The sequence below is a fragment of the Balaenoptera ricei genome, chromosome 16, assembly GCF_028023285.1.
Source record: "Balaenoptera ricei isolate mBalRic1 chromosome 16, mBalRic1.hap2, whole genome shotgun sequence".
NCBI lineage: Eukaryota > Metazoa > Chordata > Mammalia > Artiodactyla > Balaenopteridae > Balaenoptera > Balaenoptera ricei.
In genome coordinates this window covers 17801555-17825074 of record NC_082654.1, presented here as the reverse complement: position 1 = coordinate 17825074, position 23520 = coordinate 17801555, and the positions used below count along the sequence as shown (strand labels likewise).

The following is a 23520-nucleotide window of genomic DNA, read 5'->3' as shown; positions in this document are numbered from 1 at the left end:
ATAAATATTAGGAAATCTTTAGCTCCTTCATATCTTTCATTTTTTTAAGGAAAACAATAATTTGGGCTCAGTTTGGATCTTTTACCACCTATACATCTCAAGTTAAAAAAAAATACTAAGGTCACATCACCTTAAAACTCTGCTAGAATATACCATAAAACTCTCCATCCTTTTTTTGTTATGCTTTTCTCCACTTGTTCACTAACTCCCTTGTCTTGAGTTTCATAAATTTCTACCTCTCAAAATGTCTGTGTCTAAAATGCAGGTCCCTTCTGCTTTAGAGTTATTCAGGAATACACTGTCTCCATCTTTTTGTCTGCTTCATGATATAGTGTAAATTCTTCCCCTTCCATTTTAGAGTCCTCTGGAGATTGCTCTGGCTTACTTGTGTGTGTTTGTATATGTTTCAGTTAAACTTTATTTACAAAAACAGGTCACAGGCTGTATTGGCTCAAAGGCCCTAGTTTGCCCATCCCTACTCTAGAACAGTGGTTCGCAAAGCATAGTCCCAGGGAACCAGCAACATAGCATCATCTGGGAACTTGTTAGAAATGCAGCTTCCTGGGCCCCACCCAAGACCGACTGAATTAGAAAGTGTGGTTGTAGGGCCCGGGAAGCTGTGTTTAAGAGCCTGACTTACTTTTGTTTACTGATTGATCTATGCCCCATCTACGTCCGCAAAAAGAAGCGCTTGACATTAAAAGGTCAGCTAGGTATATCAAGAGTAGAAAACTTAACCCAGGACCGAAGACAGAAGCCAAGAAGTAAAGGGGAGATTGGGTTGGGGGTTGATGTATAAAGAAATCCTAGAGCAGTGCTACAATAATTAAGGATTAAACTCACCCAGAGCTTCCAGGATTCAGGCCAAAGAAGAAAATATGTTGGATTACATAGCTTACATTGTTCAGCAGTACAAAATGAATTATTTCCTGAACGGTCAAAAAAACATTTTTTTAATCAGGAAGGGGAGGAAGTGTGGTGGTGGTCTCTGAATAAGACAAACTAAGAAATGGTATGAATCCTGTCCTTGAAATCAGCTTGACTGAAAAAAGGTAGAAATATTCTTTGTTTTTTAATTTCTTAAGTCGATCATATGAGTACCAAAGACCCAGTGTTAAAAGGCGTAAAGTTCTGTATTGGAGCCAGATATGTAGTACTAGAGTGTTGAAGAATGAAGGCCAGGTAACAAAGAGTTTAGCATGACTTATAGAAAATTTTAAGAACATACATGTCTAAACCCCACCTCCAGGGATTCTAATTTAGTCAACCTAGAATGAGGTCTACACAACCCCATTTATTAAAAGTGCCATAAATGTGTCTAGACCAAAACCAAAGAAGCACAAGACCAGATGAGAACCTTTGCCATTGACTATCCCCTTCACATTTCAGTCATCTCACTCAGGCTTTTGAAGGAAATAGATGGCAGAAAATTCAAGAATGAGAGCACTGGCTGAAAGCTGAAAAGTGGATGTTCTCTGTCATCAACTGAAAAAAGACCCCAGTGCTGTAGATCCAGGAGAGCAGCTCGGTCTCATCCCCTGTACCAACCCTGATCAATTGGAGCTGATTGCCTGGAGCGTTGTGAGGAGAGGGTTACTTGCAAGGCATGTTCAGGGGCAATGTGATGGATTAATGATATCTGCCAGGTGTTTGGGATTAAGAGTAGCGGCAAGTATGGCATATATTTGTTGACTTTGCTCTTGGACTAGACATATGGATAGCAAGAGTGACATTTTGTTGAAAAATTGAAGAAACTGACTTATTTTATCACTCTGAATTTTTATTTCTAAACTTTATTTCTTTTTAAAACAACTTTTTTGAGGTACAGTTGATGTACAATATAAGTTTCAGATTTACAACATTGTGATTCACAATTTTTAAAGGTTATATTCCATTTATAATTATTATAAAATATTGGCTATATTCCCTGTGTTATACAGTATATCCTTGTATAAATTAGATTTTGTTGTTGTTGTTAATGTATAAGTTGTATAAGAAGAAGGTAACTCCTTCCACAGGAATTCTAAATGTTTTGTGTGAGTCAAAAATATTGTGTACGAAGCCTCCTTCCTTACACCATAAACAAAAATTAAATCAAAATGGATCAAAACCTATGTGTAAGAACTAAAACTACAAAACTCTTAGAAGAAAACGTAAGGATAAATCTTTGCAGTCTGGATTTGGCAATGGAGTTTTAAATATGACACTAAAAACACAAACAACAAAAGAAAAAAATAGATATATTGGACTTCATTAAGGTTAACTTTTGTACATCAAAAGACGCTATCAAGAGAGTGAAAAGACAACCTACAAAATGAAAGGATATATTTACACATTACATATCTGATAAGGGTCTAGTATCCAGAATACATAAAGAACTCTTACAACTCAACAACAAAAAGACAAACCAATTTAAAAATGGACAAAGGACTTGAACAGACATTTCTCTAAAGAAGATATACAAATGACCAACAGGTACATGAAAAGATGCTCAGCATCATTAGACATTAGGGAAATGCAAAACCACAGTGAGAGGGACTTCCCTGGTGGCACAGTGGTTAGGAATCTGCCTACCAATGCAGGGGACACAGGTTCGAGCCCTGGTCCAGGAAGATCCCACACGCTGCAGAGCAACTAAGCCTGTGCACCACAACTACTGAGCCTGCACTCTAGAGCCCGCGAGCCACAACTACTGAGCCCACATGCCACAACGACTGAAGCCCATGCGCCTAGAGCCCGTGCTCCGCAACAAGAGAAGCCACCGCAATGAGCAGCCCATGCACCGCAACAAAGAGTAGCCCTCGCTCGCCGCAACTAGAGAAAGCCCACGCGCAGCAACGAAGACCCAACGCAGCCAAAAATAAATAAATAAATAAATACATTAAAAAAAAACAAAACAGTGAGATATTACTTCACACCTACTAGGATGACTATAATTTTTAAAATGGAAAATAACAGATGTGGCCAAGGAGGAACTGGAACATTCCCACATTGCTGGTGGGAATGTAAAATGGATAGCCACTGTGGAAAACAAGTTTTGCAGTTCCTCAAAAGGTTAAACACAGAATTACCGTATGATCCAGCAGTTCTACTCCTAGGCACATACCCAAAAGAACTGAAAATAGATACTTAAATAAGTACTCGTATATGGATGTTCATAGAAGCACTATTCACAATAGCCAAGGAGTAGAAACAACCAAAATATCCATCGGTGGATGAATGGATAAACAAAATGTGGTATATCCATATAATGGAACATTAAATTTTAAAAACATTTTTAAAGACATTTATTTGGCTTTGCTATTATTATTATTATATTATTTTATTTTTTGGCTGCGTTGGGTCACAAGCAGATCCCACAGCAGCAAAACAAGAACATAAGTGAGTGAAACAGGTCAGGAAGGTAGGTGGCAGCCTCCATATGACCTGGCTTTTCTAAAGAGAGCAACTGTAACTCAGCTGCAGCCTGTGCTTACCGTGCAGAAATGGGGACTCAGAATTGCTCTATATTCCAAATTTCAAAAGAAGCTAGATGTCCAGCTTTTTATATGAAATACCCTGTTTAAAAAAATTTTGTTGCAAACCAGTTCAGAAATGCTTAAAATAGTGTTTCAGAAAAGGAAAACATGTTTGCCAGTCATTATAGGTCCTGTGGTTCTCCCAATAGTGACTTCTGAATAAGCGGATAATTAGAATGTTATACATTCAGTGATAGAAATGTGTATAGTTCACAAAGAGTACAGAGAGTGATTAACTCTGCCCATAATGATTTCAGAAAGGCTTTCTAATTACTTTCTAGTCACTTGTCAATAGTTTACAGCCCTTTTTGGTTTTTTAGAATGAGTCATTCATTCAACCCAGATGCTGCTGACCCCGTCTCCCTTGTCTGTTAAGTAAATACATGTTTGGTAAATTCCACAAGTGAGCCTTTGGAATGTGTTTTGACAGTTTTTCCCATTCAGGTTTTCTGCTGCTTGATCTCCTGGCTTTAACATTCTTTATTGAATTGTGAAAAAGGGATGTCCTTCCTGCCTCTCTGGTCGTGTTTCATAGAATAGAACAGATTCATTCTCATTTCTGAATGGAGCTGTAATTAACATGGTTCCTTTTGTTTAACAACCTCAATTTACATAGTACCTGCTCATTCCAGAGCATCATTATGGGTAGCACAGCTTCATTGACTGATGTCTGAGGGCTCTGGGAATAGTGTTTGTTAATTATCTGCAGCAAACCCAGGTAACTAAGGGGAGGTTCTGCTACTATGACTTTGATGAAAGTAGTGCTGATGATTTTTTTAATTGCTTAATGATAGATTTGATCATCCTAAAGCAAAATAGAATACATACCTGCTGAGGAATAATTGCTTTTTAAAAAAAAAGAAAGAAAGAAAGAAACCTGAGGCCCTGTACATACTTTTGCTATATTACTACTAAGAATGCATAAGTTTACTTTCAGTTTACATAAATGTATAATTATTTCTGTAGTAATGTCATCATCAAAGTGCTTGTAAATATTTTATACTACATAGTAAATGCAAATGTCCTCAGAGGCAGAGGCAAGCAGGCTACTACATGAAACAGTCCAGTTGTAGACTTGGGCATTCTGAGAGTAAATGACCCGCTTAAAAGCATTTAAGTTTGAGTTATTTGTTGTTTCTTCAACATTGTCTTAGGGGAGGGGCGGGAGGAGGGTGGAATACTTTTGTGGGTCTTATTTGGCCCTTGTGCTCTAGTTTGCTTAAATGCTCCATAGAGAAAAAGAGGCAGTAAGATTTTATAGCATCATTGAGTCCAGAAGGGGCACTAGAGGTTTATATAGTCCAAAACTGTCATTTTATGTTTAAGGAAACTGAGGCCCAGAGAAGGGAAGTGTTTAACCAAAATCAAACCACAAATGAGTATGTCTGTATTTCTTTTTAGTGGGTCTTAAAGACAAAGGGAACTTAGAGATCCTTTTAAGATGGTATTTCTATATTCTCCAATACAGTAACATTAGCCATTTGTGGTTACTGAGCCTTTGAAATGTGACTGGTCCTACCAACACTGAATTTTAAATTTTATATCATTTTAAATAATTAATTTGAAAAGCCTCATGTGGCCAGCAAATGCCATATTGGACAGAGAGGTTCAAGGATTACAATTTTCATCCCTAACTTATCACAGTCTGCCTCGAATAAATATTATGCTACTTCAAATATAACTTAAAACCTGTCAACAGCATACTTCTATTTACTTCCTCTCCATCTTTTGTGCTATGATTTTCTTATATTTTACTTCTACATATGTTGTTATTATTTTTCTTTACATGGGACTAAATTCTGTAATGCACATTTCCATATAGTATCATTTCTCTTCAGCCTGAAGAATTTCCTTTAGCATTTCTTGTAACTCAGTTTTGCTGGGTAATCCTCTCATTTTTCAATTATGTAAAATTATCTCTATTTCACTTTTATGTTTAAGATATTTTTCGCTAGATATGGGATACCAGGATGACCTTTTTTCTTCGCCCAGCACTTTGGGATATTGTTCCATTTTCCTCTTGCGTTGTTTCTGATGAAAATTCAATCCTCATTCTTACTATTGCTTTCCAGAATGTAATGTGTCTTGCCCCCCAACCCCCGGCTGCTTTTAAGATTTTTTATTTACCTTTAGTTTTCAGAAATTTGACTATAATGTGACTTGGTGTGTTTTTCTTTGTATTTATCTTGCTCAGAGCTTGTTGAACTTCTTTGATCTGTGGGATGACTTTTCTTTAAAATAAAATTTGAAAAGTCTTTGCTGTTATTTCTTCAAATATTTGTACCATTCCATTGTTTGTCCCTGAGACTCTCTTTTCGGGGAATCTAATTGCACGTATGTAAGACAACTAGTTGTTATCTCACAGATTATTGTTGCTATGTTCTTCCCCCTCCCCCACAAAAAACTTCTTTCCTTCCTTCAGATTGAATAATTTCTATTAACTTGTCTTCAAGTTCATTGATCCTTCTTGTATAGTGAAGGATATTCTCTTTGGTCCATCCAGTGAATTGATTTCAGATGCTGTATTTTTCCATTCTAGAGTTTCATTCAGTTCCCTTTTAGAGTTTCCATTTCTTTCCTGAAATACCCATCTCTTCACCATTATATTTACTTTTTAATTTAAATTCTTTAACTTACTTATAATAGTTATTTTAAAACTCTTTATCTGTTAACTTTAATGACTAAGTCATTTGTTGGTCTACATTCATAAACCATGTTTTTACTTCACCATTCTCTTTTTTCCCCTGCTTTTTTGCATGTCTTGTAATAGTATTCTTGACATAGTGTAAGAACAAAAACAGTAGAATCTGAAATATAAACATTTTGAATTTATTTTCCTTTGGAAGCATTTTATTCTATTTTGTATTTGATTAATGGACTGATCAGATTCTTCCCCAAATTAAGTTGAGCTGGTGCGGAGCTGAATCTCTAATTAGATTGGATTCGTCTGAGATTAGTGTACCCCAACCTGTGTCTATGCTGCCTTTTTTTTTTTTTTTTAATTTTTTTTTAAATTTTATTTATTTATTTATTTATGGCTGTGTTGGGTCTTCGTTTCTATGCGAGGGCTTTCTCTAGTTGTGGCAAGCGGGGGCCACTCTTCATCGCGGTGCACGGGCCTCTCACTATCGCGGCCTCTCTTGTTGCGGAGCACAGGCTCCAGACGCGCAGGCTCAGTAGTTGTGGCTCACGGGCCCAGTTGCTCCACGGCATGTGGGATCTTCCCAGACCAGGGCTCGAACCTGTGTCCCCTGCATTGGCAGGCAGATTCTCAACCACTGCGCCACCAGGGAAGCCCTATGCTGCCTTTTAAAAAAAAATCTTATCAGTATTTGATCTGAGAGTGGGTCCATCTCCAGTTTTCTGGATTCTTGGTTCATGTTTGGACTTAACTCTGACAGGGTCTCAGAATGCAAGCACCGCAAGAATATGTAGGAATATGAGGTTTCTCTTTACTAACCAACCCCTTCTCCACTGCCTCTTCTATGGCAAATTTGGAGGTTGGAGGAGAATTATCAAACCAAGCCATTTGCTTTTGTGTTTAGAGCTCATCTAGATCCCATTCTGTTCTGTAAGCCTATATTTTTCACACGATGTTTGACTGATTTCTCCTTATCCCTGAAAAGTCTCTCAATGCGAGGCCTGTACTCAGACCAGGTCGTAGGTATGAATGTTGCCACAGCTCTTTGCTCACAAGTAAAATGCTTGTTTCTCTCTAGAATCCATCAGAGCTTCTTTGTATATACTAGATATCTCCCAGAAAAGAATGGTAATTATTTTGTCTAGGTTTTTCTTATTTCTATAAGTGTGGTCATTTGTATCTTTCTACATCTGAATTGGAAGCAGAAGTTCTTTACATGCCTTGAATTGTGAAATAATGAAAGATGGTAAAAGAACTGTCTTTTCCATTTCCCCACCTATCCATGGATCGGGAATTCAAAAAACTCATGTCTCAGTAACATCAATACTGAGGATAACCTACCCACTCAGGGCATGATGCCAGAGTCAGTGCCCAGGAAAGTGTGCTAAATGCCAAAGAATGGCTGATCCAGTCACACTATGAGCAACTCCCTCCTGAGAAAGCTATATGTGAGCTACTTTGCTCTCCCAAAGCAATAACCTTTTACTTTTATTGGACTCAGTAGCCAGAATTTCTTGAGCCATGTCCAAAATTCAGTACTCCAAATTGTTAGGAAATATCACTTGGTGTTTTGCATCTGTCTGGTTGGTGTTTTGCAATATACGTATGAAAACACATGCTTCAAAAATACCTCTTTTAAGTATTTCTGTTCACTCCACACTTCACAGAAGTCCCCATGTACAAAGAATAGCTGGATACTTGTGAATGCCTTTTACCTGTTGCTAAAATTTCTAAGAAGTTTTTGAGTGCCAGAAAATCATCTTACCTTCTCTTAGTTCATTAAAGAAGACTTGACTAGATGTCTTCACTTTTTAAATAATTTGCTGGAAATCACATCCTTAATAAAGTCTGTAAAAAGAAAGTTAAATATAAGTGTGCAAAGGAATGATTATTATTTTCTGCTTTATAGCTTTATAGCATAATGGCTAAAATCTTTCTTAATATTTTGTATTTATCAAATAGAACATTTTCTGATGAATTATATTTGAGGCTCCCTCCTTTCAGCCATGTTTATATTATAACATGATGTGAACTTCCATCAGCTCTGCCTTCTGATAGAAAATATTTTAGGCTGTTCATCTCCAAAATACAAATACAATAATTTTTTTTAAATTAAGTTCATTCACATTAGTCTTATGATTGTTCAGGTGGCATTGTTATTTTATGAATGGAGAGAAATGCTTTAGTGGTAGAAGCTCCTCAAAGTAAGTCTTACCTTTTGTGATGCCAGTCCAGTCCTTCAGGAAGTATTTTGCTAGATTTGTAGTTCCCTGGTTCTTCTCCATTCCTTTATGGGGCAGCAAAGTGTTGAATACCTATTGTATTATCCGCCACCCCCTGTAAAATATATTGAAAAGGAGAGGAAACCCGTTTTGCAGTTTGTGACCCAGTAAAAGGGGCCTTAGATCAAAAGGATATGATGATTCATTCTGGGTAATTGTGAAAACAAAAGCTCACTTTATAAGCTTGAATGCCGTACTTCCACGCTGATTCCCAAGACCCCCATGAAAAGGATAGAAGAAATGCAGGAAGAAACTTTTCTTTCCAGGAATTCATTTATCATGCTCTGACATATAGAATTCCAGCATATAGCATCAGTTTTTATGTTTTTTTATGCTTCCCATTGTTTCTTAATCTCGAAAACATCCTCACAGTCAACAAGTACAATGTTTATAAAATTTATGTTTTCTCAAATTATTTCAATAGAGGCAGTATGGCTCTTCCCACTCTAAAGGTATTATGGAAGTTTGAAGAACTGAAAGCTCTAAACTCAGTATATCACATCTGCATTGGTTTAGGCCTGTGAGCTTATATTCTTTCTTTATTGGTGTTGTTGGTGAGTGCTTACACCTTAGTTGTTCAAGAAAAATAAATCTAACAATGTTAATTTTTAAATGAAATAATCCCTAAATGTCTATTCTGTCCACGAATAGTCTATTTTTAAAATAATCCCCTCTTTTTTTTTTTCAATGATATTTATACTATTTTATTTAACTGGACATTATTAAAGCAATCAAAATTTAGAATCTATGATTATTTTTACATAATAGAAAAATTTTGAAATCATGCATGCAATGCAGGTTATTGACAATGATCATAAAATAATCCCCTCTTAATTTGTTGCCTTCTTTTGTTTTGATTGGGGTAGGAGAGCACATAATGAAAAAACTGTAGGTAACTTTTTTCATTCTACAAGTGTAAACATTTCTAACGTGTTTGGCCTGGAACTTTCTTTAGTGGAGCGTTAAAATGGAAAGCAACAAATAAGTAATTTAAAAAGAATTCTGTTTCCAACAAATGCATGGTATTTGCCTGTTAAAGACCAGGACATATATGCACTCTTGCCAATATCTCTTCTTTTGCCAGATGGGGTTAGTACTTTGGATGCTGAGATATTTTCCAGGAGGCAAAGAGATTGAGGGAGTGACTTATAACTCCTGAAAAGGCCTGAGCTCTTTACCTCTTGTTCCACTGATTCCTTCAGTAACAGACTGTAGATCCATTCAGAAGAGTTTTTATATATCCCAGTGAACCTGATAGAAATGTGGATATGTTGCCTGCATTCCAGTGTTGCCTTCTCCATTGCCACACATGATATGCTTTGAGAGCAGGAATACACCACAAACCTTTCATACACTCCATTTTTCACTTTCTTTTATTCTCTCATTGCTTTATTCCTTCCATGAATACTTACTGGAAACATTATGCTGGTGACAAGACACCATGGTAATAACCTATTTCCTATTTCTTTGATTGATATATATATATATGTGTGTGTGTGTGTGTGTGTGTGTGTGTGTGTGTATATATATATATATATATATATATATATATATACTCTCAATCTTGATAGAAGATATTATATAAAGAGGATTTTGCTGAACTAATTACAGTGTTATGGTGTTCATAGATATTAGAGATTTTTAAGTTAAAAGTGAATTAAAATTGCTATGTTATGGGGTTTTTTTTGTTTTATTGTTTGTTTGTTTTTAACATCTTTATTGGAGTATAATTGCTTTACAGTGCTGTGTTAGTTTCTGCTGTATAACAAAGTGAATCAGCTATACATATACACAAATCCCCATATCTCCGCCCTCTTGCATCACCCTCCCACCCTCCTGATCCCACCCCTCTAGGTGGACACAAAGCACTGAGCTGATCTCCCTGTGCTATACGGCTCCTTCCCACTGGCTATCTATTTTACATTTGGTAGTGTATATATGTCTATGTCACTCTCTCACTTCGTCCCAGCTTACCCTTCCCCCTCCCCGTGTCCTCAAGTCCATGTTCTACTCCTGCGTCTTTATTCCTGTCCTGCCCTTAGGTTCTTCAGAACCTTTTTTTTTTTTTTTTTTTAAGATTCCATATATATGTGTTAGCATACAGTAGCATACAGTATTTGTTTTTCTCTTTCTGACTTACTTCACTCTGTATGATAGTCTCTAGGTCCATCCACCTCACTACAAATATCTCAATTTCGTTTCTTTTTATGGCTGAGTAATATTCCATTGTATATATGTGCCACATCTTCTTTATCCATTCATCTGTCAATGGACACTTACGTTGCTTCCATGTCCTGGCTATTGTAAATAGAGCTGCAATGGACATTGTAGTACATGACTCTTTTTGAATTATGGTTTTCTCAGGGTATATGCCCAGTAGTGGGATTGCTGGGTTGTATGGTAGTTCTATTTTTAGTTTTTTAAGGAACCTCCATACTGTTCTCCATAGGGGCTGTATCAATTTACATTCCCACCAACAGTGCAAGAGGGTTCCCTTTTCTCCACACCCTCTCCAGCATTTATTGTTTGTAGATTTTTTGACAATGGCCGTTCTGACCGGTGTGAGGTGATACTTCATTGTAGTTTTGATTTGCATTTCTCTAATGATTAGTGATATTGAGCATCCTTTCATGTGTTTGTTGGCAATCTGTATATCTTCTTTGGAGAAATGTCTATTTAGGTCTTCTCCCCATTTTTGAATTGGGTTGTTTGTTTTTTGATCTTGAGCTGCATGAGCTGCTTGTGTATTTTGGAGATTAATCCTTTGTCAGTTGCTTCATTTGCAAATATTTTCTCCCATTCTGAAGGTTGTCTTTTCATCTTGTTTATGGTTTCCTTTGCTGTGCAAAAGCTTTTAAGTTTCATTAGGTCCCATTTGTTTATTTTTGTTTTTATTTCCATTTCTCTAGGAGGTGGGTCAAAAAGGATCTTGCTGTGATTTATGCCATAGAGTGTTCTGCCTATGTTTTCCTCTAAGAGTTTGATAGTGTCTGGCCTTACATTTAGATCCTTAATCCATTTTGAGTTTACTTTTGTGTATGGTGTTAGGGAGTGTTCTAATTTCATTCTTTTACATGTAGCTGTCCAGTTTTCCCAGCACCACTTATTGAAGAGGCTGTCTTTTCTCCATTGTATATTCTTGCCTCTTTTATCAAAGATAAGGTGACCGTATGTGCGTGGGTTTATCTCTGAACTTTCTGTCGTGTTCCATTGATCTGTATTTCTGTTTTTGTACCAGTACCATACTCTCTTGATTACTGTAGCTTTGTAGTATAGTCTGACATCAGGGAGCCTGATTCCTCCAGCTCTGTTTTTCTTTCTCAAGATTGCTTTGGCTATGTGGGGTGTGGGGTCTTTTGTGTTTCCATACAACTTGTGAAATTTTTTGTTCTAGTTCTGTGAAAAATGCCATTGGTAATTTGATAGGGATTGCAATGAATCTGTAGATTGCTTTGGGTAGTATAGTCATTCTCACAATGTTGATTCTTCCAATCCAAGAACATGGTATATCTCCCCGTCTGTTCGTATCGTCTTTAGTTTCTTTCATCAGTGTCTTATAATTTTCTGCATACAGGTCTTTTGTCTCCTTAGGTAGGTTTATTCCTAGGTATTTTATTCTTTTTGTTGCAATGGTAAATGGGAGTGTTTCCTTAATTTCTCTTTCAGATGTTTCATCATTAGTGTATAGGAATGCAAGAGATTTCTGTGCATTAATTTTGTATCCGGCTACTTTACCAAATTCATTGATTAGTTCTAGTAATTTTCTGGTAGCATCTTTAAGATTCTCTATGTATAGTATCATGTCATCTGCAAACAGTGACAGCTTTACTTCTTCTTTTCCAATTTGTATTCCTTTTATTTCTTTTTCTTCTCTGATTGCTGTGGCTAAAACTTCCCAAACTATGTTGAATAATAGTGGTGAGAGTGGGCAACCTTGTCTTTTTCCTGATCTTAGTGGAAATGGTTTCAGTTTTTCACCATTGAGAACGATGTTGGCTGTGGGTTTGTCATATATGGCCTTTATTATGTTGAGGTACGTTCCCTCTATGCCTACTTTCTGGAGGGTTTTTATCATAAATAGGTGTTGAATTTTGTCGAAAACTTTCTCTGCATCTATTGAGATGATCATATGGTTTTTCTCCTTCAGTTTGTTAATATGGTGTATCACATTGATTGATTTGCATATATTGAAGAATCCTTGCATTCCTCAAGAATCCTTGCATTCCTCAAGAATCCTTGCATTCCTCAAGGATAAACCCCACTTGATCATGGTGTATGATCCTTCTAATGTGCTGTTGGATTCTGTTTACTAGTATTTTGTTGAGGATTTTTGCATCTATGTTCATCAGTGATATTTGTCTCTAGGTTTCTTTTTTTGTGACATCTTTGTCTGGTTTTGGTATCAGGGTGATGGTGGCCTCATAGAATGAGTTTGGGAGTGTTCCTCCCTCTGCTATATTTTGAAAGAGTTTGAGAAGGATAGCTGTTAGCTCTTCTCTAATGTTTGATAGAATTCGCCTATGAAGCCATCTGGTCCTGGGCTTTTGTTTGTTGGAAGATTTTTAATCACAGTTTCAATTTCAGTGCTTGTGATTGGTCTGTTCATATTTTCTATTTCTTCCAGGTTCAGTCTCGGAAGGTTGTGCATTTCTAAGAATTTGTCCATTTCTTCCAGGTTGTCCATTTTATTGGCATACAGTTGCTTGTAGTAATCTCTCATGATCCTTTGTATTTCTGCAGTGTCAGTTGTTACTTCCCCTTTTTCGTTTCTAATTCTATTGATTTGAGTCTTCTCTTTTTCTTGATGAGTCTGGCTAATGGTTTATCAATTTTGTTTATCTTCTCAAAGAACCAGCTGTTAGTTTTATTGATCTTTGCTATTGTTTCCATCATTTCTTTTTCATTCATTTCTGATCTGATCTTTATGATTTCTTTCCTTCTGCTAACTTTGGGGTTTTTTTGTTCTTCTTTCTCTAATTGCGTTAGGTGTAAGGTTAGGTTGTTTATTTGAGATGTTTCTTGTTTCTTCAGGTAGACTTGTATTGCTATAAACTTCCCTCTTAGAACTGCTTTTGCTGCATCCCATAGGTTTTGGGTCATCGTGTTTTCATTTTCATTTGTTTCTAGGTATTTTTTGATTTCCTCTTTGATTTCTTCAGTGATCTCTTGGTTATTTAGTAGCGTATTGTTCAGCCTCCATGTGTTTGTATTTTTTACAGATTTTTTCCTATGATTGATATCTAGTCTCATAGCATTGTGTTTGGAAAAAGATACTTGATATGATTTCAATTTTCTTAAATTTACGAAGGCTTGATTTATGACCCAGGATATGATCTATCCTGGAGAATGTGCCATGAGCACTTGAGAAAAGAGTTTATTCTGTTGTTTTTGGATGGAATGTCCTATAAATATCAATTAAGTCCATCTTGTTTAATGTATCATTTAAAGCTTGTGTTTCCTTATTTATTTTCATTTTGGATGATCTGTCCATTGGTGAAAGTGAGGTGTTAAAGTCCCTACTATGATTGTGTTACTGTTGATTTCTCCTTTTATGGCTGTTAGCATTTACCTTATATATTGAGGTGCTCCTATGTTGGGTGCATAAATATTTACAATTGTTTTATCTTCTTCTTCTTGGATTGATCCCTTGATCATTATGTAGTGTCCTTCTTTGTCTCTTATAATAGTCTTAATTTTAAAGTCTATTTTGTCTGATATGAGAAATGCTACTCCGGCTTTCTTTTGATTTCCATTTGCATGGAATATCTTTTTCCATCCCATTACTTTCAGTCTGTATGTGTCCCTAGTCTGAAGTGGGTCTCTTGTAGACAGCATATATATGAGTCTTGTTTTTGTATCCATTCAGCCAGTCTATGTCTTTTGGTTGGAGCATTTAATGCATTTACATTTAAGGCAGTTATCGATATGTATGTTCCTTTTACCATTTTCTTAATTGTTTTGGGTTTGTTATTGTAGGTCTTTTCCTTGTCTTGTGTTTCCTGCTTAGAGAAGTTCCTTTTGCATTTGTTGTAGAGCTGGTTTGGTGGTGCTGAATTCTCTTAGTTTTTGCTTCTTTGTAAAGGTTTTAATTTCTCTGTCGAATCTGAATGAGATCCTTATTAAGTAGAGTAATCTTGGTTGTAGATTTTTCCCTTTCATCACTTTAAGTATGTCCTGCCACTCCCTTCTGGCTTGCAGAGTTTCTGCTGAAAAATCAGCTGATAACCTTATGGGGACTCCCTTGTATGTTATTTGTTGCTTTTCCCTGGCTGCTTTTAATATTTTTTCTTTGTATTTAATTTTTGATAGTTTGATTAATGTGTCTTGGCGTGTTTCTCCTTGGGTTTATCCTGTATAGGACTCTCTGCACTTCCTGGACTTGATTGACTATTTCCTTTCCCATACTAGGGAATTTTTCAACTGTAATCTCTTCAAATATTTTCTCAGTCCCTTTTTTTTCCTCTTCTTCTTCTGGGACCCCTATAATTTGAATGTTGGTGCATTTAATGTTGTCCCAGAGGTCTCCGAGACTGTCCTTAATTCTTTTCATTCTTTTTTCTTTATTCTGCTCTGCGGTAGTTATTTCCACTATTTTATCTTCCAGGTCACTTATCTGTTCTTCTGCCTCAGTTTTCTGCTATTGATTCCTTCCAGAGAATTTTAAATTTCTTTTATTGTGTTGTTCTTCATGGTTTGTTTGCTCTTTAGTTCTTCTAGATCCTTGTTAAACATTTCTTGTATTTTCTCCATTCTATTTCCAAGCTTTTGGATCATCTTTACTATCATTACTGTGAATTCTTTTTCAGGTAGACTGCCTATTTCCTCTTTTGTTTGGTCTGGTGGGTTTTTACCTCACTCCTTCATCTGCTGTGTATTTCTCTGTCTTCTCATTTTGCTTAACCTACTATGTTTGGGGTCTCCTTTTTGCAGTCTGCAGGTTCATACTTCCCGTTGTTTTTGGTGTCTGCTCCCAGTGGGTAAGGTTGGTTCAGAGGGTTGTGTAGGCTTTCTGGTGGAGGGGACTGGTGCCTGTGTTCTGGTGGATGAGTCTGGATCTTATCTTTCTGGTGGGCAGGACCGCATCCGGTGGTTGTTTTGGGGTGTCTGTGAGCTTATTATGATTTTAGGCAGCCTCTCCGCTAATGGCTGGGGTTGTGTTCCTATCTTGCTAGTTGTTTGGCATAGGGTGTCCAGCACTGTAGCTTGCTGGTCGTTGAGTGGAGCTGGGTCTTAGCATTGAGATACAGATCTCTGGGAGAGCTTTTGCCATTTGATATTACATGGAACCGGGAGGTCTCTGGTGGACCAATGTCCTGAAAAGACTCTGGCCTGACACCCGGCTGGAGCACCAAGACCCTTAGCAGTCCTAATCTTCTCGAATCTTGAACACAAGGTTCAGAGCAACATTGGGATTCAGATAATCTGCTCAGGCCACCCCCTCCATGCGGGTTCCAAGAGAGCCTTCTCCAAGCCCCTGAGGATGGAGGTTTCTTCCAGGTCTGAAATGTTTTAGTCTTTCTTCCCCACCGCTTATCTGAATTTCACCTCTTCTTACAGACCTAATCCCAGTTTCTCCAGGAAGTCGTATCTGATTTCTCCAGGCTAGAGCAAGTATCTTCCTTGTCTGCTAGTGTTGGAGGGCCTCCTGCAGAGGCGGGGGGCAGCTGTGGCTCACCGCGGGGACAAGGACACTCTAAAATTGCTATATTATGTTGATTAAAGGAATTTAATGTCATGGTAATACCTAATAGTATGACAAAATTGAATATTGCAATTGTTATGCAAAGAAAGAAAAATGCAACTCTAGTTGTTTCATACTTCTCCATTACTGGTGTCATCTTCCATTTTTATGATGCCTTTACTGGGAACCACATATCTTATTCAATTTTACCTTAAGGATAAATTGTATGGAGTTAGTAATAAAAAGCTACCATCAAACTGAGAGGAGATAATATACTAGGAATGTACTATCCTGGGAAGAATTTTCAGTTTGTATAGGTGACAAAAATATAATTTATGTTATTGTACTTAAGCCATTCTTATTATTTGGATTTTTCTGTCATGAAAGGAATATACAGTACTTTTTTTTGATGTGCCATGAAATATGAACTCTAATGTAACATTTATCCTTTAACTGCTAAATCATCTCTATTAGTTCTGGAGTTCGGGAGTGGAAGGGCTTGATCTTGGTTACTGGCCATGTCCCCAACATCTACCGCTGGCACAGAGTAGGGCCTCAGTGATTATTCATTGAGTGCATTGATTCTCGGGTACTATACAGTTACGTGCATTTGTGTGGTACCCTATAGCTTTCAAAACATTTTTAGTTAGGATATCTCATTTGACTATAACAACAATTTTGTGAGAAAGTTAGGACAGATATTTTCTTCCAATGAATAAAACTGCAGTTCAAGTGGATTATGGAAGACCTAGGTTAGGAGGGTGTTGGGGTCATAATAATCTGTTGGTGTTTTATATTGATCATGAGCATTCTTTAAATTCTGCGCCTGTTGTCCTTTTGGTACTTCTGAAGTTTTTTTTTTCATTTGCACCCAAAGTCATCTTTCCTAACTCAAATTTTCTTGTCCATAGAACAAATTGGCCAGGAGATGCTGGAAAACCTCAGTCATGACAGAGAAAAGATACAGAGAGCACGTGAAAGAGTAAGTAGAAGTGCTACAATCTTTTCACAAATTCAGTAAATGAAAAGACAAAAAAATAAATAAGTAAAAGGTCTTGGGCATGTGCATAGACAGTAACAATTACATTGGTGTAAGCATGTATAAAAATGGCTAGGGTGAAAGAAGGATATAGAGTGGGGGTGAGGGGAGTGTGGGATGGAGAAGGAATAAGCTGACTCTTTATGCCTCCATCCCAGAATGCCCCCAGGTAGATATTTTATTTAGTGCTATATCTAAGGAGAAGATCACTGAGGAGGATTTTGTGGTATGTCAGGTCTTTCAGAGCAAAAGCTAAAAATATTGATCTCATCTTCCCTCAACTCATTTTGCTTCCATTTATATCTCTAGACCTGTGTGCATTCATAGGGTGGACATATTAATTAATTACCAGAAATAATTTAAACTTTGTCAGCCTGTGAGACATTTGCTTTTATATCCTGTTCAAGTATCCAATTTAAAGCTCCTGGGGTTATCTAGTATATGTAATTTTCTAAATCTAAGAATTTTCAGAGATAATGTAGGTGTCAAGAATGTATTTTAAAGTATTTAAGCATTTTTTTATGAATTGGATTTTCCATCATGAAAGAAAATTATTGTTTGCCAGTGCACTTTAAAAATAATCTAATTCCATGAAGTTTCATTTTGTTCTGTTTTAATGCTGCTTTTCTCCTCCTAGCTTCGGGAAACAGATGCTAACTTGGGGAAAAGCTCCAGGGTTCTGACAGGGATGTTGAGAAGGTAAGAGCCAGGTAGGGACTTATCTTCCTCTCTTTCTCTTACTTTTTTTTAAGTATACTTTTCATCTCGTTGCAACCGGGCATTTTCCAGGCATGCAAGCTTCTGCTCTTAGTACCCTGTGTCAAGAACCTTTTGAAATGACAGAGCACTGATATTAACTCTTGTTTGGACAGGGACACACACTGAGTAACTTAGATTAGAGAGAAGGTTTGAGCTCGGGGGGTTACCTCAAGCTATGGAAAAAATTAGGGTTAGACATAAAGTATTTTTTCATAGCCTGAGGAAGGCCCCATGGCAGGAGCAGACTGATTTTATTTTCTATTTTGATAGCCTCCTTGCTGTAGAGGGAATGATGGCCTGCAGTATCAGGAGCACACTTGGTATTAGCTTTGCCCTCTGTTGCTTTGTTTTCATTTCTTTTTTAAGAGAGTCTGGGGAAACATTCTGACTTTATGTATACTTAGAAAAGATTTTTTAAATTTAAAGAATATCTGAATAATGTGAAGTCACATGTGCGAGCAAGCAAATGTTAATGTTTTATATGTGAAACTAACCTTTGATTGACAGAAGATATTTGGGAGAGTATGTGAAAGTAAATGAATGCATGTAGGTAATAGTCTACGTTCTGTAATTTTGGAGGGGAGTGAGAAATGTTTTCATTGTTCCGAAAATTGGGGTCATTTTTGACTTAGGTATATTCAGCATGGAATTATTGCATTCAGAATCTACCAAATAAGACTATCATCTAGCATAACCTTCAGTTTGGAACTGTGGATAGAAATATGAATGAGCAATGTTGAGAATCACCTCTAGAATAGCTTAATTGGAATTTTAAAAAGAGAATCTTGTTTATCATTGATGCTATAGTGACAGCTATTTGAAAATAAGTAAAGTCTTCTCTGATCATGTATCCATATATAATAATTTGCTAAAAGTATGTTTGCTGCGTTAGAGATTGATTGCATAAGAATCAGTCAAAGGTATGGTCACTTAGTCTTCTATAGGCCAATGTAGCGATGTGATTTCTCTGTCAGGCTAATCAGGAGCAAGGTTAAATTCCAGGGACACTTCCAACCCATGCTGACACAACTCCACATGCCCCTCCTTTTCCTACACCCACAGTCCCCAATTCAAAACCATAAACCACCAAATTCTCTGATTAGGGGTAATATGTAAACGACCTAGAAAAATTCAAAATCCACAGAGAAGTGGCGATTGAAAGGAATGCTTCAGTGCATATAAACAATAAAAAAGAAAAAAAGGGGAAAATTCTCTATTGCTTCCCTGGGAGGGCCCCTGCAATGTGAGCTGTAACGAATATTCTGCATATGTCTCCATTTTGTCAAATCTCATTAAAGAGTCCTCCCGCTTTATGTCAGTTGAGCTGTCCAGAAATCATTCATCATTTTTAGTGTAAAAAAAAATCATGTGGTTATTTAAATAATATCATATTAATGTTAAAGTTCAGCTGTCATTTAATGGTGTGGCTTAATCAGCTGTAGCATTTAGGAAAAATAGTTTATCCAGGCTCTATGTGGCTTTCAGGTTGGCAGATTCAAATAAGGATTTATGGGTTTCTAAACCAACGTATTTCTGTCCACGTTTCTGCTTGAAGTACCTCACCCTTTTGTGCAGGACACTGCAGACAGTTATTTCAACAAATAACGCATCTCCTCATATTGTGTTTGAATAAGTTTGCAAGTCATTTAGAGAGGGTGAAGCACAAACCACTTCTGTAACCTTTGACTGGGCTTTCTTTAGAAAAATCATACTAACAGGGTTGTTTCATAAGCCTACAGAAGAAAATTACTCTGCTGAAATCTTCTTGGGGTTCTCTTTGTAGGCAAACTCAGTCAATCACTGACTCATCTCCTTTTGGGCTCTGTCTAGAGTATGAACAGAAATAAAAATCCCCAGATGGACATCACCTTGCTATGTCTGAGCCAAGGAAACTCTTAAGTCCACCCGTGCACATTGGTGACTGTGTTTTTCACTAAGCACAACTGGGATCTTGGTATCAGCCAAGGTATCCAGGTACTTTTAATCAATGCTATAAACTGAGTCTTCGGGAACCAAATGTAGATGGTGGTTTTGGTTTAGTTTCTAATTACTATCCCACATGATATATAATTTATTTTGGACTTGGGAAAAGGCAAAAATATTTTACCAACTTCTTCACTTCATTATTTTTTATTATTCCCTGGAAAAACAGTCTCTAGAAAGTGGAACCAGGGTTTATGTTTCTAATAGGAAGTCTTGTATTTACTGCTCTGATTTTGCTTCCGGTTACATCCCTCCCATTCGCATGGCACTCCCTTCTAGCACCGGTGGGGTTTTATTTCAGAAAGAGAAGTCACGTTATCTTACCAAAATTGCACAGCTATATCATGTGTCAACAGGTGCTTCTGGTTTAAGAAAAGTTACAATATTGAACAGTGTGCCCATCTGTATAAATGTATAAACGCATACAAGAAACGAATGTCCTCTTTGTTCAGGGTAGGTGTTTACCTGCATATAACATAAGCTTATTTATTTTCATATGATAAATTCTTTATGACCGAAGATAGTTAAGTATTCTACAATATACCAAACCAAGGAATTATTTTATTTAAAAGAAAGACTGCTGATTATTCTTAATTTTTTAAACTTAGGTTGTTTTTAAATTTGTAAAATGAACAGGAATGGTATATCATGGTTCCTCATTTGAGTCATTTTGCTAATATTGATTAGTCTATTGTGTCTATTTCTTCTTTTCTTTTTTTCTCCTTATTCACTTCCTCAGTAAATATTTCATGCCTGAATACAAGGACTTGGGGCTCCTCAAATGAAATCAGTTTGGATCCTTGCCTTCAGAGTACTTCAGTCTAGTAGAGAATATGTGCATATAAAGTGGTGTAGGAATTCATAAAATTATCTAATTTTCAAGGAAGCTATGGAAGATTCTACAAGTCCAATTAATCCTTACTGATGATTAAAAAGGGTGCCAGGAAAACAAAGAACCAATAGAAAATATGATTTCAGTAGCTATACAACCAATAAGTTTGAAAAAAATAGAGAAATAGAAGATGACTTATGGAGTCATAAGTTTTGAAAGAAACTAAACTATGCAGAGAATATTGAGACATATCTAGTGAGAGAGCAACTGATTCAACCTAAATAAATGCTCTTCATGTAACTGTACTATATCACCAAAAGAAAGAAAACAAAGGAAAAAAACCAGTCCATTCAAAATTATATTAGTAAAACTTGACATCAGAATGCAGGTATAGCTGATTTCCTGAAAAGTAATTTTTCTGCTGTCTTGACATAAGATGAAGAGCTACTTGGGGACAAACTGTTCATTTCCTGACTCTGTAGACAGAGTTTGAAATGAAGTGGTGTTCAGATAATAATGAAAATTGTCATGAAACAAATGACCATTCATGCAATGACGGGGGTCAAAAAAAAGGATTTTTCGTTGACTTCCACAAAATTCGACTGTCATAATGGGTTGTCTTTAAAGTGCCTCAGGTAGCACTGAGAGGCTTCAATGTTGCTCTCCATATATATTTGCCTGTACGTGCATGTTGGTATGTATATTTTTTCCTATACATTTGACTGGGAGGTCTTATTAGATCAAACAGTACCAGCAGGCAGTGGAAATGAAAACAGAAGTTTTCAAGATTTTCAGTCAGCAAACAAAGGACATCATGATTCTGTTTTCTTTTTGCCTCTGAAGAGTGAATAATTTATCAGTAATTGTATGTTTGTTTCTAAAAGTATCTAAAGGATTCCTTAGAAATGTAACAGAGTTATAATTTGAAATCTCTGTTGACATAAATTTGGAGGACATGTTACAAGTTTATGTTGGCCCATTGACCACATGTATATGCTGGCAAAAGGCTTATGAAAGGAAATGACATATGTAACATTTTTTAAAACACCTTTTCTGTATGATTATCTTAATATCAATTTTCTCTCTCGTGCACACTAGCAATATTTGCTACTAGTATTAGTATTTACACACACACACACACACACACACAATACAGAATAGCAGAATTACGCACACAATAGCAGAACGTTTCCTTGAAAAAGTGAATTCTGTTTATCCTTCCATCATGTATGTAGTAACTTTCTTAAATAGGTAGCTGTTGAGAGGTGTTTTGTAACTAATCTATAATATAAACAAAACAGATGGGGTTAAATGAAGTTGATGCAGCTACCACTATTTATACATTTTTTAATTGCAATATAATTGATTTATTATATTAGTTTCAGGTGTACTATGTAGTGACTCAATATTTTTATACATTACAGAATGATTACCACAAATATAGTTACCATCTGTCACCATACAAAATTATTATAATATTATTGATTATGTTCTCCATGCTGTATATTATATCCACATGACTTATTTATTTTATAACTGGAATAACTTCATCCCCTTACTATTTAATACATGTATTTTTGTTAGAGCTACTTCTGAGCCCATCTGGGGAATAACTGCCACCTATCATTGTTATCACATTTTACATTTTAAACGTGGTTTTGTTGCTTTGGTAGGAAGACAGGTAAAAACATCTGGAAAACTTAAATGTACTGTCGGAATGATTCCTAAGGGTAAATATATCAGAAATACCAATGCAATTTCTATAAGCAATAGATATGTAATTTTTTTATTAAACATACTTATTCTTAAAGAAATATGCTATGACTTTTAATCTTCTTTAAAAATTCATCCCCGCCCCCCCCATTTTGCCCAGGAAACATTTTTTTATATTTTAATTGTTCTTATTATGATGTCTGAAAATTCAGCAGTAGAGAGTTTTCAAGACGTGTGAGAAAAATGTCCTTGAGAATTTACTCTCAATTTTTATGCACTGCAAAGTGTCTTACATTTATATTTTTCACTTTTTTTCTGGTTTTTGCTTTTCTCTCTTTATGTCATTTGTCTTTCTTGGCCTGTTTTTACTAGCTGTGAACATGGGTGGGCCCTGCCTTGAAATTAGTACAGCAAAATCTTAACCTCTAAGATATTCTTCAGTTTTTAATCAAGTGCTTATTCTTTCAGAACAAAATGATTCAGTTTGTTGCAGATTCTTTACACTTAACAGATTTAGGTTCTAAGCTTAGAATAATACTACAAAGAGAAAATTATTTTTTAAAAACCTTGGTCCTTATTGTGTGAGTAACTTTATTACCATACACTTGACTCATTGCTTTCGTCCTATGACCCCTTCAAGGCTGACATGGGTGATGTTTTTACCAAATGAAAGAACGGCTTTGGATTTCTTTATATATGTTTCTTTTTAATAACATTCTTGTAACTTTACACATAGAATTTTGATATTGTGTTAGACATTCGAATACAGCATCTAAAGTTATCTATGAATGATAACTCTACCAGCTGCCTTAGGTGTGTGTCTGACCCTAACCTTAGTTTACACACATCAGATCTAATCCTTAAGAGCCCTGTGGAGGAAGCATCGTATCCCCATTTTACAGGTGAGAATAACAATGCTTAGTGAAGTAAACTATCCATAGTCATATACATAGAAATGTACAGAATTAGACTATGAACTTAGCTGTCTCTTTTTTTTTAATTTATTTTATTTTATTTATTTATTTTAAATTTTTTAATTTTATTTTTTTATACTGCAGGCTCTCATTAGTCA

General features: G+C 36.2%; 1 protein-coding gene across 14 annotated transcripts in view; it reads left to right on the top strand.

Moving 5' to 3' along the window:
* VTI1A (vesicle transport through interaction with t-SNAREs 1A) overlaps positions 1-23520 on the top strand; it is a 415946-nt gene that overhangs the window by 182553 nt on the left and 209873 nt on the right. For 10 of the 14 annotated variants that reach the window (XM_059899431.1, XM_059899429.1, XM_059899426.1 and 7 more), the window contains 2 exons: positions 17034-17104; positions 17799-17860. In XM_059899431.1, the coding sequence (XP_059755414.1) occupies positions 17034-17104; positions 17799-17860 (133 nt within the window). Of the gene's footprint in view, positions 1-17033; positions 17105-17798; positions 17872-23520 lie in introns of all 14 variants that reach the window. The other 4 variants (XM_059899434.1, XM_059899435.1, XM_059899436.1 and 1 more) reach the window with 1 other exon arrangement.